This window comes from Tachypleus tridentatus, chromosome 10 (assembly GCF_004210375.1).
Source record: "Tachypleus tridentatus isolate NWPU-2018 chromosome 10, ASM421037v1, whole genome shotgun sequence".
NCBI classification, from domain to species: Eukaryota; Metazoa; Arthropoda; class Merostomata; order Xiphosura; family Limulidae; genus Tachypleus; species Tachypleus tridentatus.
The window spans coordinates 116,717,466-116,733,941 of NC_134834.1; the positions used below are offsets into that span (position 1 = coordinate 116,717,466).

The 16,476-nt window shown below is 31.8% G+C and overlaps 1 protein-coding gene across 1 annotated transcript in view; it reads right to left on the minus strand.

Annotated features, from left to right (window-relative positions):
• The window catches only part of LOC143230147 (cytoplasmic dynein 2 heavy chain 1-like), a 291,177-nt gene that overhangs the window by 182,396 nt on the left and 92,305 nt on the right, over positions 1 to 16,476 (minus strand). The window contains 4 exon segments of the mRNA XM_076463222.1: positions 8,048 to 8,230; positions 12,302 to 12,420; positions 13,887 to 14,026; positions 14,574 to 14,842. Of these exon segments, the coding sequence (XP_076319337.1) occupies positions 8,048 to 8,230; positions 12,302 to 12,420; positions 13,887 to 14,026; positions 14,574 to 14,842 (711 nt within the window).

Here is a 16,476-nt window from a genome sequence, read left to right on the forward strand (position 1 = left end):
AGAATATTTAAATTATCATGTATGTGAAACTGTTCTAACAAACATTATAAGCCCAACTATAATCCCATCAACCCTTCTCAAATATTAAAATTTCAAACATAAAGGTGTGTAATATTATATTTAATTTGCTTCAGTACAAATTTAACATATTTTTATCAAGTCACATTGATGTACGAAATACATTACAAACAAAATACAGTATTATACTTTATAAGCTATCAAAAGAAAAATCCACTGCCATGTGTCAAATCACCAAGAGAAAAAAGAAAAACACATTTGTTGACTTCATTTTATTTTATTTTACACAATAACTATTTCAGTGCAATACCTCATTTCTTCTCATAGTCTGTTTCATAGTAAACATCATAATTCTTTTTATAAGGCTAACTCTAATATTTGTTTTCTCACATACAACATTTAATTCTATATATATCTATCTTGTGAGTAAGGTTAAATATATTATGTGTTAGTACATTTATAGTTAATAGTAAGCAAATACATCTATGATACTGTATTTTGCATTACAATGTTAACTCAAACTTACCAAAAAATGTTAAGGTGAAAAATTAATTTCCATAATGTATATATTAATGATAAAAATTCCATCTTTCTCATGTGGAAGATACATAATATATAAACAAAAAAATGTTAAGATGTAAAATTAATGATAAAAATGTATATATTAAGGATTAAATTACCTATTTGGCTGGTGCAATATACATTATATACTAACAAAAAAAATGTTACAGTGGAAAATCAATTTGAATAAGGTATATATTAATGATAAAATCATCTGTTTCACTTGTAGAAGATACATCATACATCAACAAAAAAGTTAAGGTGTAATATAAACATTATTACTGTATATATTAATCTTAAAATTATCTGTTTCGCTAGTAGAAGATACATCATATATCAATAAAAAAAATGTTAACGTGTAAAATTAATATGAATAATGTATATATTAATGATAAAATTATGTGTCTGGATAGTAAAAAATACATCACATATCAAAAAAAAAAGTTATTGTGTAAAATTAACATGAATAATGTAGATTTTAATGATTGAATATCTGTTTTGCTAGCGGAAGGTACATCATATATCAACAAAGAAAAAGGTTAGTATGTAAAATTCAAATCAATAATGTATATATTAATAATAAAATTACCTGCTTTCTTAAAGATAGGTAGGTATTCAATGTTTATTGGCACAAAGCTACAAGGCTATCTGTGCCAGACAAGATGTGGTACAGTATAGGTATAGGGCAATTAAGGTAAAAAATAAAATATGTGAAATTAGGAACTACCAGGAAGACTGAAACAAGAAGTACACCCTTACTGACAGTCACCTGAAGTTGGCCTTTCCACTTCTGGGTTCAGTTCAGAAGAAAACTAAAAATGTGTAAAATTAAGACATGCCAGGAAGACTGAAGCATCGAGATCGAATTTGCAGTCAGTCACCTGAAGTTGGCCCTTTCAGTCCTGGGTTCAAGTCAAAGTAACAATTGAAATGTGTAAAAGAAATCATGTTAAAACATTAAAATGTGTAAAAGAAATCATGCTAAAACACTATATATTCTGATAAAAAACCTTAAATTAAGTGTAAAATACCAATGGCTCTTAAAAATGTAAAAACATGAGTAGATGGGCAATATCACCTATAACATGGGCCAAAGTCAAGGGCAAACCTGCCTTAAACATATCTTTAAAATGGTGTCGTCGTTCTAGGTTGTAATGACGGCATGATAATAAATTGTGGATGATTGTGATCTGAGTGCCACATAGACCACACACTGGTGCAGCAGTACCAGATAAAAATAAGTGGTGGGTTGAAAAACTGTGACCAATGCATAGCCTTGCCAAAACAACCTCCTCTCTTTGATCCTTACAGAAGCAATAGGGCCAAAGACCTAGAGAAGGCTTGATTTGAAAAAGCTTGTTATTGTGTTGCTCATTCCAGGTTGCCTGCTATCTGGTGTACAGTCTGGATTTGATAACTGGACCATAGTCCATATATGGAATGGATACTGTTCTGTCGGGCAGCTCATTCCCACAAATACCAACATGAGACAGATAAGAGAGAAAGTTGGGCCAGTTTGTTTTCGATATTAATGAGAGGAGAGTGGTGACTATCATGGAATGATTCCAGGGCCAATAGACAGTTGAGTGAATCCGTATATATTGTACAGTTTGTATACTGCATTGGTTCAGTATGATTTAGGGCAAGAGAGATGGCACACAATTTGATCGTGAAAACAGAAACTGTAGGGGGAGTCTGTGTGCCACAATAAAACTGTCACAAACCATGGTAGAGCCCACTCAGTCACCCAATTTGAAACCATCTGTATATATAGGAATGGATAAATCATATGAAAGATGTTCGGCAAAGAAAGAGCAATATTTCAAATTGGTGTATCTGTTTTCCTCAGATGACTCAAAGATAGGTTACAATTGGGGACAGTAATTTGCCATGATGGAATAGGCTGATTTGAAGAAACTGCAATGTTATTCAAGGATAAATCCAATTCTTCTAATTGTGCCTGGATATGGAGACTAAAAGGAACAATGGTAGATTTTCTGTTATTAAAAAGTGTGGTCCATTGTGGTTGGAAAACACAAAACCAGGTAGAATGCTGTAGTAAGGATTGAAGTTTGGAAGCATACATTAGAAACAGTTGCAAATGGCGAATATATAGAGGGGGTTCATGAGATTCCACATACAGACTTTGCAATGAAGAAGTATGAAAAGCTCCAATGCAAAGCTGAAGCCCCTAATGATGGACAGGATCCAACATTTTCAGTGCTGAGGTTCTGGAAGAATCATAAACCACAGACTCATAGTCAAGCTTGGATCGGACAAGAGCACGATAAATTTTGAGCATGGAGTATCGATCTGCTCCCCAAGAAATAGAAGAGAGGACACGGAGAATGTTTAATGCTTTTAAACATTTGATACAAAGTTGCTTGATGTGCAATATAAAATTTGATGACTGGCATGAGATGTGAAAGTCATCAACAAAAAGACCGTTTGCAATTGTAGGGGGTAGCTGTTCACTGATGACATTGATCTTTATAATGAAAAGTGTGACACTCAGAATACATCCCTGAGGGACTCCAAGTTCCTGTGGGGAAAAAAATGAGAAAATGTTGAGTCCACACAGACTTGGAATTGGCACTTCATTGAGAATTGCTGGATGAAAAGAGGAAAGTTGCCACACAATCCATACGAGTTAAGGTCTCGTAAGATGCCATATCTCCATATTGTGTCATAAGCTTTTTCTAAATAAATAAATAAAACAAAACAAGACGTTGTCGTCTTAAAAAGGCTTCTCTGATTGATGTTTCAAGGCGAATTAAATGGTCTATTGTAGAGCGTTGTCTTCAGAACCCACACTGAGTAGATGAGAGGAGGTTGTTTGATTCAAGAAACCAAATGAGGCAGGCATTGATTATCCTCTCTAAGATCTTACTGAGACAACTTGTCAAAGCAATTGGATGGTAATTCGAAGAAATTGTTGGATCCTTCTCAGGTTTCAGAATAGAGAGTATGATAGCTTGTCACCACGCATCAGGATAGACATTTTCCTGCCATATCCGATTAAAGGCAGCTAGAAGAATAGTAAGAGAGTTCTGGGATAGGTAGCATAACATCTCATAATGTATATTATCAGGTCCGACCGATGAATTGCAAGTTTGAGTTCCATCAGTATAAGAGGGTGATTGTAGTCATAGGAATGGACAGTTGAAAATGAAAGAGGCAGATGCTCCACCTATGTTTTGATGGCTAAAAAGGTAGGGGATGAGTTCGAAAAGCTAGATGCATGACAAAAGAAGTCCCCAAGAGTATTGGCAATGCTCTGTACATCTGCAACTTAGTGACCATCAGATATTAAGATAGAGAGGGCAGAAGTATATCTTCCACTCACCTTCTGCACCTTATCCCATATAACTTTTGTGCTGGTGGTTGAAGAAATGCTGGAGGTGTATTTAATCCAAGATTCCTTCTTGCTTTCACGTCTAACTTGCCAAGCGTGTGCACGTGCTTGCTGAAATGCAATGCAGCTTGAGAGCATGGGGTATCTTCGAAATTTATCCCAAGCACGCTTCCGAGTTTTTCGCCTTATAGAACAGGCAGAATTCCACCAAGAGTGGGGATGCCGTGGGGAAAATGTCAAGGTTTTAGGGATGCATCGAGTAGCAGCTTGTTTAATACTGTTGGTTACTGCTGCTATACAATCATCTATGGATGATTCACATAAGATGGCAGGTTCAAGTTCCGAGAGAGTAGTGAAAGAAAGCCAGTTGGCCTGGACCAACTTCCACCGAGGTACATGGGTCAAGTAGTACTGATCACGAGTAATCTCTCATAAGATGATGGGAAGATGATCACTACCTCATGGATTGATGTCAACCTCCCAGGAAAAGTGAGTGAGTAGTGAAGGGGAAGAGACAGAAAGATCTATAGCTGTAAATGACTGACTAGGTGCATGAAAATATGTGTAAGAGCCAGGTTGTGGTTCAGAAGCATATGCTCTATGGTGCACCCTCTCATATCAATACTGGAGCCACCCCAGAGGGGATTATGCCCATTGAAATCTCCCAAGATTAAAAAGGGGGTTGGCAGTTGCTCAATCAGGGTATCGAGGTCTGATTGATTATAATGCATTTCAGTTGTAAAGTATAGAGAGCAAATAGTGATGGTACAACCCAAGGAGACATGGATGACTACAGCCTCCAAGGGTGTAGTCAATGACAGGGACCAGGTGGGAACATGCTGATCAACCAGCAATGCAACTCCCCCATATCCCCGTCCTACACACAGCCTGTCGTTCTGGTATAATGAATAGTGTCGGATAGTAACTGTATTTGTAGGCTGTAGAAATGTTTCCTGCAAAGAAAGACACATGGGATGATAAAAGTCAATCAGATCTTTGATGTCAGTGACATTTTATTGGAAACCTCGACAGTTCCATTGGAAGAGTCCTTCTACTTACGACCGTATTTTTTTTTCTTTATTGGATGTGGGTCTATCGCCCTCTATGGATCCTGCTCTAGCTCAAATGGTCGGGTCTGAATTTATCGGTACATGTACTAATGATTGAGGGTGCAGATGAGTGGTTTAATTTATGGGGTATCAAGAGAGGGAAGCCCCATGGAAACATCTTGAAGAAGGTGAAGTTCGGCAATGACTGGAAGGTGTGGTCAGGACAGAGATGGAAGGAGACACTGATTCATGAACTGTGTGGATTTTGGGAAGTGTTTCATTAAGATATGCTGGTGAAGATTGTGTAGGGGATAGGATAAGGTCTGTTTGGACTCCTACTGTAGTAGTAGAATGGGTTACAGCAGCATAATTTCTGGACAGAATAGGTAATAATAACTTTCGAGCCTCTGTGTAAGTGAGATTGTTAACTGTCTTGAGACATTGTACTTCTTTTTCTTCTACCCATTTAGAGCAAGAGATAAAATAAGAAGGATGCGTACCATTACAGTTTATACAATGTGGTTTGAGTTAGCATTCGGTGGCATTATGGTCTTTACCACCACAATAAGCACAGGTTAAGGAACCACGGCAAGATTATTTTGAATGACCAAATCATTGGCAATGGAAACATTATACAGGATTTGGAATATAAGGTCACACTTTACAATTCAGATATCCTGCTTTTATTGTGATGGGTGGACGTGGTGCAGTAAATGTTAGTATTAGAACATTTGTTGGTTCCAGAATTCCATCTTTCCGAGTGAAGATTCGGCATGCTACTGTGACACCTTGGCTGGTGAGACCTGCGAGGATCTCCGATTCAGGGACAGTCCTTAAATTTCTTTCAACTATGACTCCTCTGGAAGTATTCAAACTGGAATGAGGAGTAACTTCAATGGGTATGTCCCCCAAGGCTTTTGATGTCAGGAGGAGTTTGGAATGCTGTGATGAAGATGTTTCCACTATGATGTCTCCTGAACGTAGCTTTTTACCGATTTAGAAAAGCCAGCAAGCCCTTCTGAATAAAAAATGGGGACATCTGCCCTAGAGGTTTGTCACTTAAGGAATGCAAAATTAGGAACCATGAGGCAGATTCAGGTGGTCAGTCAGGCCGTACAGATTCATCAACGTGTGGTCGTTTTCCAGTATTCAGGTTTTTCTCAATGGTTTCAAGTTGTGTGTTTGTTTTGTCTTAGGAGTATCCACAATAGATAGAAAATTTTTTGGTGCCCACTGACCTCACCCACCATGGAACCCTACAAGGGGACACACTACAGTGCCTTAAGGGTACTGCAGCGATGCCAGGGTTATGTGAGCACTATACCTGAACACTAGTGTCAGACACAATGTCCACAATGCCCGTTGTAAACGTCCTATGCTAGTGCTCAGTTGACCCTGGCCCAAATGGACTAGTTGACTGATCCTGGGAGGGCCACCTCAAGACCGCCCATTTTCAGGAATTCAAGGCCAAAGTGGTGTGTTGAAGTTGGACCCCTTAACCACCAGGATTCTCTCCTCCCCTTCACGAATTACCACGCAGGTGGATGTTTAGATCCCAGAGGAGATAAATTGTAAGAACAGAACCTTCTCTGAAAGGTCACCTCACCGCGTACAGGAATCCACATCAAGGGGTTTCTTAAAGGAAGACAGATGACATATGAACAAAAAAATTTAAGGTGATAAATTAATATGAAAATATATATACATTTATGATAAAATTATTTGTTTAGCTAGTGGAAGATAAACTGATATATCAATAAAAAATTTAAGGTGTAAAATTAATATGAACAAGATATATATTAATGATAAAATTATCTGACTCATAAAAGATACATCACATATCAAGAGAAATATTAATGTATAAAATTAACATTAATAATGTATATAAGAATGATAAAATTATCTGTTTTGCTAGTGAAAGATACATAATATATCCAAAAAACAAATGTTAAGGTATAAAAATTCATTTGAATAATGTATATATTAATGATAAAATTATGTGTTTGGCTAGTTGAAGATAGATGATATATCAACAAAAACATTGTTAATTTGCACACCTTCATACAAGGGAAGTGTGACTTGTGCATTAACTGTGGAAGAAAAACAAACTAGCAGGCAATTAAACAGAGATTTATATATATATATATATAACCTCAATCATCTAACAAACTAACTGTTAATCAATTGGTGTAAAAACCTTGTCCCAAATGAAACCTATTTTTAATGACTCAAAGCATTTATGATGTATTAGCTACATCCAGGTAAATACTTCTTAAATATATAAAAAAAAATGCTGATTTTGAATATCTTCATTAATAACAAATTTTAGCTGTGACTTACACTTTGATCATCTCTCAACAATAAATTTAAACCCACTGATACAAGTTCTCTTGTAGGCTTAAAGTTTTCCATCAATTAATATTATTTTAAGCTTAACTTAGCAATTTATTCAAAATTACAAAATACTGAAAGTAAGAAATGATGGTACCATCCATGTTTGATATGCTGCTATTGGGCATAAGGTTTTGTCATTACTTGATTTGACAGACACAGCACTGTTGACATTTAAGGCATTGTTTTTTGATTTCATGTATACATTCTTAGAATTACCTGATGTATATCATGAGAAGTCATTATCACAAACAATAAAACATTTCATGACTGGTATCCTTTCATTCATATTCTTTAAGTGTTTATGTTCTAATATGTTAAGATGACATACACTGTTTTTAACTATCTATTCTGTACTGTTATCTCTTAAAAATTAATTACTATAGTTTCTCTGCCTAGTTATTCACTGTTATAATAGTCAATGTAATTGAATATCTACTACTGTCTAATCCTAAAAGGATCTAATGGATAAAATATACTGTATAAATATGAGTAGATCATTTGATGTCACATTTAATTCTTTGCTCTATTTGATTGTTTTTCAAACACTTTGGTCTGAAATTTCAAGGATCTTGTATGTTGACACAAAAGATCAAATCCATAACAGTCAATAATAGTTACATAAGAAAACTAGTATTAGATTAATATTAGAATTTACTCCATTAAAACTTACGTTCCTTCCCAACAGTTCAATCTCTGGAACCTTCTTCTTCAAGGCAGATTGGATGGTTTGTATTTGTACCGAAAGAGCTGAAAGCACGGCTTCCTCCAGTCGATTAAATTCATCAAAACAGCCCCAAGCTCCACATTTCACCAGTCCCACAAAAATTCGATTCATAGACTTCACATCAATACCCTGCACACATTAAAAAAACGGATATCTTGAAGAAAACAGATTAGAAGATAAAATATTTACTAAAAACACATTACTAGCTAGTTCTCACTTAACAAACCAATTTTAAGAAATTGCCGAAAAAAGAGTGGCTAGAAAAAGAAGTATCAAAACATCATTCTTACTTCGTGTTAAAACAATCAAAACATCATTCTTACTTCGTGTTAAAACAATCAAAACATCATTCTTACTTCGTGTTAAAACAATCAAAACATCATTCTTACTTCGTGTTAAAACAATTGTTAAACATCATTCTTACTTCGTGTTAAAACAATCAAAACATCATTCTTACTTCGTGTTATAAAACAATCAAAACATCATTCTTACTTCGTGTTAAAACAATCAAAACATCATTCTTACTTCGTGTTAAAACAATCAAAACATCATTCTTACTTCGTGTTATAAAACAATCAAAACATCATTCTTACTTCGTGTTAAAACAAACAAAACATCATTCTTACTTCATATTAAAACAATCAAAACATCATTCTTACTTCGTGTTAAAACAATCAAAACATCATTCTTACTTCGTGTTAAAACAATCAAAACATCATTCTTACTTCGTGTTAAAACAATCAAAACATCATTCTTACTTAGGTGTTAAAACAATTGTTAAACATCATTCTTACTTAGTGTTAAAACAATCAAAACATCATTCTTACTTCGTGTTATAAAACAATCAAAACATCATTCTTACTTCGTGTTAAAACAATCAAAACATCATTCTTACTTCGTGTTATAAAACAATCAAAACATCATTCTTACTTCGTGTTAAAACAATCAAAACATCATTCTTACTTCGTGTTAAAACAATCAAAACATCATTCTTACTTCGTGTTAAAACAATCAAAACATCATTCTTACTTGTGTTAAAACAATCAAAACATCATTCTTACTTGTGTTAAAACAATCAAAACATCATTCTTACTTCGTGTAAAACAATCAAAACATCATTCTTACTTCGTGTTAAAACAATCAAAACATCATTCTTACTTCGTGTTAAAACAATCAAAACATCATTCTTACTTCGTGTTAAAACAATCAAAACATCATTCTTACTTCGTGTTAAAACAATCAAAACATCATTCTTACTTCGTGTTAAAACAATCAAAACATCATTCTTACTTCGTGTTATAAAACAATCAAAACATCATTCTTACTTCGTGTTAAAACAATCAAAACATCATTCTTACTTCGTGTTATAAAACAATCAAAACATCATTCTTACTTCGTGTTAAAACAATCAAAACATCATTCTTACTTCGTGTTATAAAACAATCAAAACATCATTCTTACTTCAGTTAAAAACAATCAAAACATCATTCTTACTTCGTGTTAAAACAATCAAAACATCATTCTTACTTCGTGTTAAAACAATCAAAACATCATTCTTACTTCGTGTTAAAACAATTGTTAAACATCATTCTTACTTCGTGTTAAAACAATCAAAACATCATTCTTACTTCGTGTTAAAACAATCAAAACATCATTCTTACTTCGTATTATAAAACAATCAAAACATCATTCTTACTTCGTATTATAAAACAATCAAAACATCATTCTTACTTCGTATTATAAAACAATCAAAACATCATTCTTACTTCGTATTATAAAACAAACAAAACATCATTCTTACTTCGTATTATAAAACAATCAAAACATCATTCTTACTTCGTATTATAAAACAATCAAAACATCATTCTTACTTCGTATTATAAAACAATCAAAACATCATTCTTACTTCGTGTTAAAACAATTGTTAAACACCATTCTTACTTCGTATTAAAACAATCAAAACATCATTCTTACTTCGTGTTAAAACAATTGTTAAACACCATTCTTACTTCGTGTTATAAAACAATCAAAACATCATTCTTACTTCGTGTTAAAACAATCAAAACACCATTCTTACTTCGTGTTATAAAACAATCAAAACGTCATTCTTACTTCGTGTTATAAAACAATCAAAACATCATTCTTACTTCGTGTTAAAACAATTGTTAAACACCATTCTTACTTCGTATTATAAAACAATCAAAACATCATTCTTACTTCGTATTATAAAACAATCAAAACATCATTCTTACTTCGTGTTAAAACAATTGTTAAACACCATTCTTACTTCGTATTATAAAACAATCAAAACATCATTCTTACGTGTTAAAACAATCAAAACATCATTCTTACTTCATTATTATAAAACAATCAAAACATCATTCTTACTTTGTGTTAATACAATCAAAACATCATTCTTACTTCAGTATATAAAACAATCAAAACATCATTCTTACTTAGTGTTAAAACAATTGTTAAACACCATTCTTACTTCGTATTATAAAACAATCAAAACATCATTCTTCGTGTTAAAACAATCAAAACATCATTCTTACTTCGTGTTAAAACAATCAAAACATCATTCTTACTTCGTATTAAAACAATCAAAACATCATTCTTACTTCGTGTTAAAACAATTGTTAAACACCATTCTTACTTCAGTTATAAAACAATCAAAACATCATTCTTACTTCGTGTTAAAACAATCAAAACACCATTCTTACTTCGTGTTAAAACAATCAAAACATCATTCTTACTTCATTATTAAAACAATCAAAACATCATTCTTACTTCGTGTTAAAACAATCAAAACATCATTCTTACTTCGTGTTAAAACAATCAAAACATCATTCTTACTTCGTGTTAAAACAATCAAAACATCATTCTTACTTCATATTAAAACAATCAAAACATCATTCTTACTTCGTGTTAAAACAATTGTTAAACACCATTCTTACTTCGTATTATAAAACAATCAAAACATCATTCTTACTTCGTGTTAAAACAATCAAAACACCATTCTTACTTCGTGTTATAAAACAATCAAAACACCATTCTTACTTCGTGTTATAAAACAATCAAAACATCATTCTTACTTCGTGTTATAAAACAATCAAAACATCATTCTTACTTCGTGTTAAAACAATCAAAACGTCATTCTTACTTCATGTTAAAACAATCAAAACATCATTCTTACTTCGTGTTAAAACAATTGTTAAACACCATTCTTACTTCGTATTATAAAACAATCAAAACATCATTCTTACTTCGTGTTAAAACAATCAAAACATCATTCTTACTTCGTATTATAAAACAATCAAAACATCATTCTTACTTCGTGTTAAAACAATTGTTAAACACCATTCTTACTTCGTATTATAAAACAATCAAAACATCATTCTTACTTCGTGTTAAAACAATCAAAACACCATTCTTACTTCGTGTTAAAACAATCAAAACATCATTCTTACTTCGTATTAAAACAATCAAAACATCATTCTTACTTCGTGTTAAAACAATCAAAACATCATTCTTACTTCGTGTTAAAACAATCAAAACATCATTCTTACTTCATATTAAAACAATCAAAACATCATTCTTACTTCGTGTTAAAACAATTGTTAAACACCATTCTTACTTCGTATTATAAAACAATCAAAACATCATTCTTACTTCGTGTTAAAACAATCAAAACACCATTCTTACTTCGTGTTATAAAACAATCAAAACACCATTCTTACTTCGTGTTATAAAACAATCAAAACATCATTCTTACTTCGTGTTATAAAACAATCAAAACATCATTCTTACTTCGTGTTAAAACAATCAAAACGTCATTCTTACTTCATGTTAAAACAATCAAAACATCATTCTTACTTCGTGTTAAAACAATTGTTAAACACCATTCTTACTTCGTATTATAAAACAATCAAAACATCATTCTTACTTCGTGTTAAAACAATCAAAACATCATTCTTACTTCGTATTATAAAACAATCAAAACATCATTCTTACTTCGTGTTAAAACAATTGTTAAACACCATTCTTACTTCGTATTATAAAACAATCAAAACATCATTCTTACTTCGTGTTAAAACAATTGTTAAACACCATTCTTACTTCGTATTATAAAACAATCAAAACATCATTCTTACTTCGTATTATAAAACAATTATTGTTAAACACCATTTGAGTTCTTACCTCATCACAGTTAAAAACCAAAACCTGTCGTCCAACAAGCCCACCTAAAGCTTTAACAGACTCGGTCTTTCCTGTACCAGCAGGCCCATAAGGGTTTCCACCCATACCCATGTACATCCCTAAAAAGTAAAATTCACTATCTGGTGAAAGTTTCTTTATATAAATAAAACAATTAGAAACTAAAAAGCACTGATTACACTACAAATTTCAAGCTTTCTGTTCCATAATAACAGGTTCTCAAAATTAAATCATGGTATGCATAAAAAATTATTTTGTATTTACATGACAAACTTGGCAATATTAACCTACCACATAATACATTATTAAACATTTATAACAATATGGCAGAACTAAACTACCACATAATACATTATTAAACATTTATAACAATATGGCAGAACTAAACTACCACATAATACATTATTAAACATTTATAACAATATGGCAGAACTAAACTACCACATAATACATTATTAAACATTTATAACAATATGGCAGAACTAAACTACCACATAATACATTATTAAACATTTATAACAATATGGCAGAACTAAGTTACCACACAATAGATTATTAAACATTTATAACAATATGGCAGAACTAAACTACCACAGAGTGAATAAATGATTCTGTACTTCTAAAGAAAACAGAAAGCAATATTAACCTAACATGTAATAAATTATTATATATCTGTAAGAAAAAAATAGTAATATTACCATACCACATGATAAAAATTATTATATTTACATATAAAAGTATGGTAGTATTGGCTCATTATGTAAAGAATAACTATTTATAAGTTTTTATCTGAACCAAGACAGTTGTAGACAGTTTCAAGATTTTACATGAACCAGGAGAGTTAGACATTGTGTACAAGTTTTTATCTGAACCAGGACAGTTAGTGATTGTGTACAAATTTTTACATAAACCAGGAGATAGGCATTGTGTACAAGGTTTTTATGAACCAGGACAGTGAGGGACTGTATACACATTTTCACATAAACCAGGAGATAGGCATTGTGTACAAGGTTTTTATGAACCAGGACAGTTACGGATTGTGTAGAAACCTTGAGAAATGTAGATGTAATAAATAAAAAAGCCATGCTATCAGTTGATATTTTCACTCCACGTTAGTGAAGTAACAATGTTAAACATTTTACATTTGATATCTTCATACGAATGAATGCTATACAAACAAAATATTAGTTTATGAATTAATTTACGGAAAGACTGTCTGTTTACATGATTATCAACTGAATCAAAGTTTAGACCAAGCAACACTTCTCAATCTGTTGTCAATAAACAAGAAGGATTTGAAAACCATTGAGCTAAAACATCAGATCTGCTGAAAACTGTGGTACGTCAAAATATACAACATTTGTAAAACTGGAATAAATTCAGTAAATGGAGAAATAGGATTAATATATTCTGCTCTAACATGCAACAAGTTTATCTTATCATAATGCTAATATAAAAACTATAAGCAAAACAATTTTAATAACACTTGTACTACTACATGTTTCTTAACAACCAAGATTCCTTTATACAATTTCAGTGTAGGGCACAAAATTATATTGATTCTTACCCTGAGTTAGTGTGAGATAGCACTTGTCAGTCAAGGGTGTGTGAACCAATTTTTGAGCATTTCCTTGGTATTCAAAAGTGTAATCAAACTCTGCATCTACCATCCTCACAACAGCAACACCATCTTCTCTCATGTAAAATCTAAAACGTATTTTACTTAGATATATAATTAATTTTATGAAAGAGTAGCCACTTCTTTATTTCTCATCATGTTATTTACAAACAAATACAAAAGTTTCATATTAAAACAGTTAATACAGCTGAATGTAATGGTTTCAAGAACTTCTAGTCCGAAATACACTAGCACAGGTTAAGATAAAATCAGGATATAATTGTTCATGTTAAATGCAACTATCACTTCCAGAATACGTCCTCTTAACTAAAAACAAACAAAATGCCAACTTTTACAAACAAATGTTGACCAAAATCTCTGTGACTTTGATATATGTGCGAGAATAATGGTGGAAGATGAAACGTGAAAGGTTCACAGTCACAGAAGAACTCTGTGACTTTGGTGTATATATGAGTATACACATGGAAGTGGAAATGTAAAATGTTAACAAAACACCACTACATGTAAAACATGTATTTTCAATGTTAATATTTCCTTTATTTAAATTTATTAATGCTACTTTGATGACAACTTAAGACATAAAATTAAGTTACAGCTAAATAAATCTATACTGACCTCAACTGTTTCTGCCAATGCCAATTACTAAGGCTATCCACATGGTTAGCAATCAGCTGTTCAACCACATCTATAGCATGAATGGTGTCTAGAATTAAAGCCTTTAACTTCAGTTCTAACACTTCTGTTTCTGACTCTCCACCCAAGTCTACATTTGTATAAGAGTCTAATTGAGCATTCATTTCCTTCAAGAAAGAAGGTAAAACACCACCTTTAATAGCTGCTTCACAGCGTTCCGTGAATAGAACCTGTTCTGTTAAACAGAGGATCTGAAAGGAAAATTTTCAATTCGTGACAGCTCTACTCTAAGTCTGATCTTCTATTTATTTTGCTGTTGACATTCTAAACAACAATTTTATTTTAAACTTTTTCCTATATCACATTTTCAATTCTACTGCTTTTTAAATTAATTGTTACAGTGAACAATTTTTAAAACAAAACAATTTTTTAAGTCAAAACTTGAAAAACTGTGCTAATAATATTTGAAACTGTAGTTCTTAACTACAGTTTGTTACCTAATGTTTTTATGTCAACATATGTAAACTAACTAATACTAGTTGAAACTGTACAGATTTTGTTACCTAATGTTTTTATGTCAACATATGTAAACTATACTAATACTAGTTGAAACTGTACAGATTTTGTTACCTAATGTTTTTATGTCAACATATGTAAACTATACTAATACTAGTTGAAACTGTACAGATTTTGTTACCTAATGTTTTTATGTCAATATATGTAAACTATACTAATACTACTTGACACTGTACAGATTTTGTTACCTAATGTTTTTATGTCAACATATGTAAACTAACTAATACTACTTGAAACTGTACAGATTTTGTTACCTCATGTTTTTATGTCAACATATGTAAACTAACTAATACTACTTGAAACTGTACAGATTTTGTTACCTAACGTGTTCATGTCAACATATGCAAACTAACTAATACTACTTGAAACTGTACAGATTTTGTTACCTAACGTGTTCATGTCAACATATGTAAACTAACTAATACTACTTGAAACTGTACAGATTTTGTTACCTAATGTTTTTATGTCAATATATGTAAACTATACTAATACTACTTGAAACTGTACAGATTTTGTTACCTAACGTGTTCATGTCAACATATGTAAACTATACTAATACTAGTTGAAACTGTACAGATTTTGTTACCTAATGTTTTTATGTCAACATATGTAAACTATACTAATACTACTTGAAACTGTACAGATTTTGTTACCTAATGTTTTTATGTCAACATATGTAAACTAACTAATACTACTTGAAACTGTACAGATTTTGTTACCTAATGTTTTTATGTCAACATATGTAAACTAACTAATACTACTTGAAACTGTACAGATTTTGTTACCTAATGTTTTTATGTCAACATATGTAAACTATACTAATACTACTTGAAACTGTACAGATTTTGTTACCTAATGTTTTTATGTCAACATATGTAAACTATACTAATACTACTTGAAACTGTACAGATTTTGTTACCTAATGTTTTTATGTCAACATATGTAAACTATACTAATACTAGTTGAAACTGTACAGATTTTGTTACCTAATGTTTTTAAGTCAACATATGTAAACTATACTAATACTACTTGAAACTGTACAGATTTTGTTACCTAACGTGTTCATGTCAACATATGTAAACTAACTAATACTAGTTGAAACTGTACAGATTTTGTTACCTAATGTTTTTAAGTCAACATATGTAAACTATACTAATACTACTTGAAACTGTACAGATTTTGTTACCTAACGTGTTCATGTCAACATATGTAAACTAACTAATACTACTTGAAACTGTACAGATTTTGTTACCTAATGTTTTTATGTCAATATATGTAAACTATACTAATACTACTTGAAACTGTACAG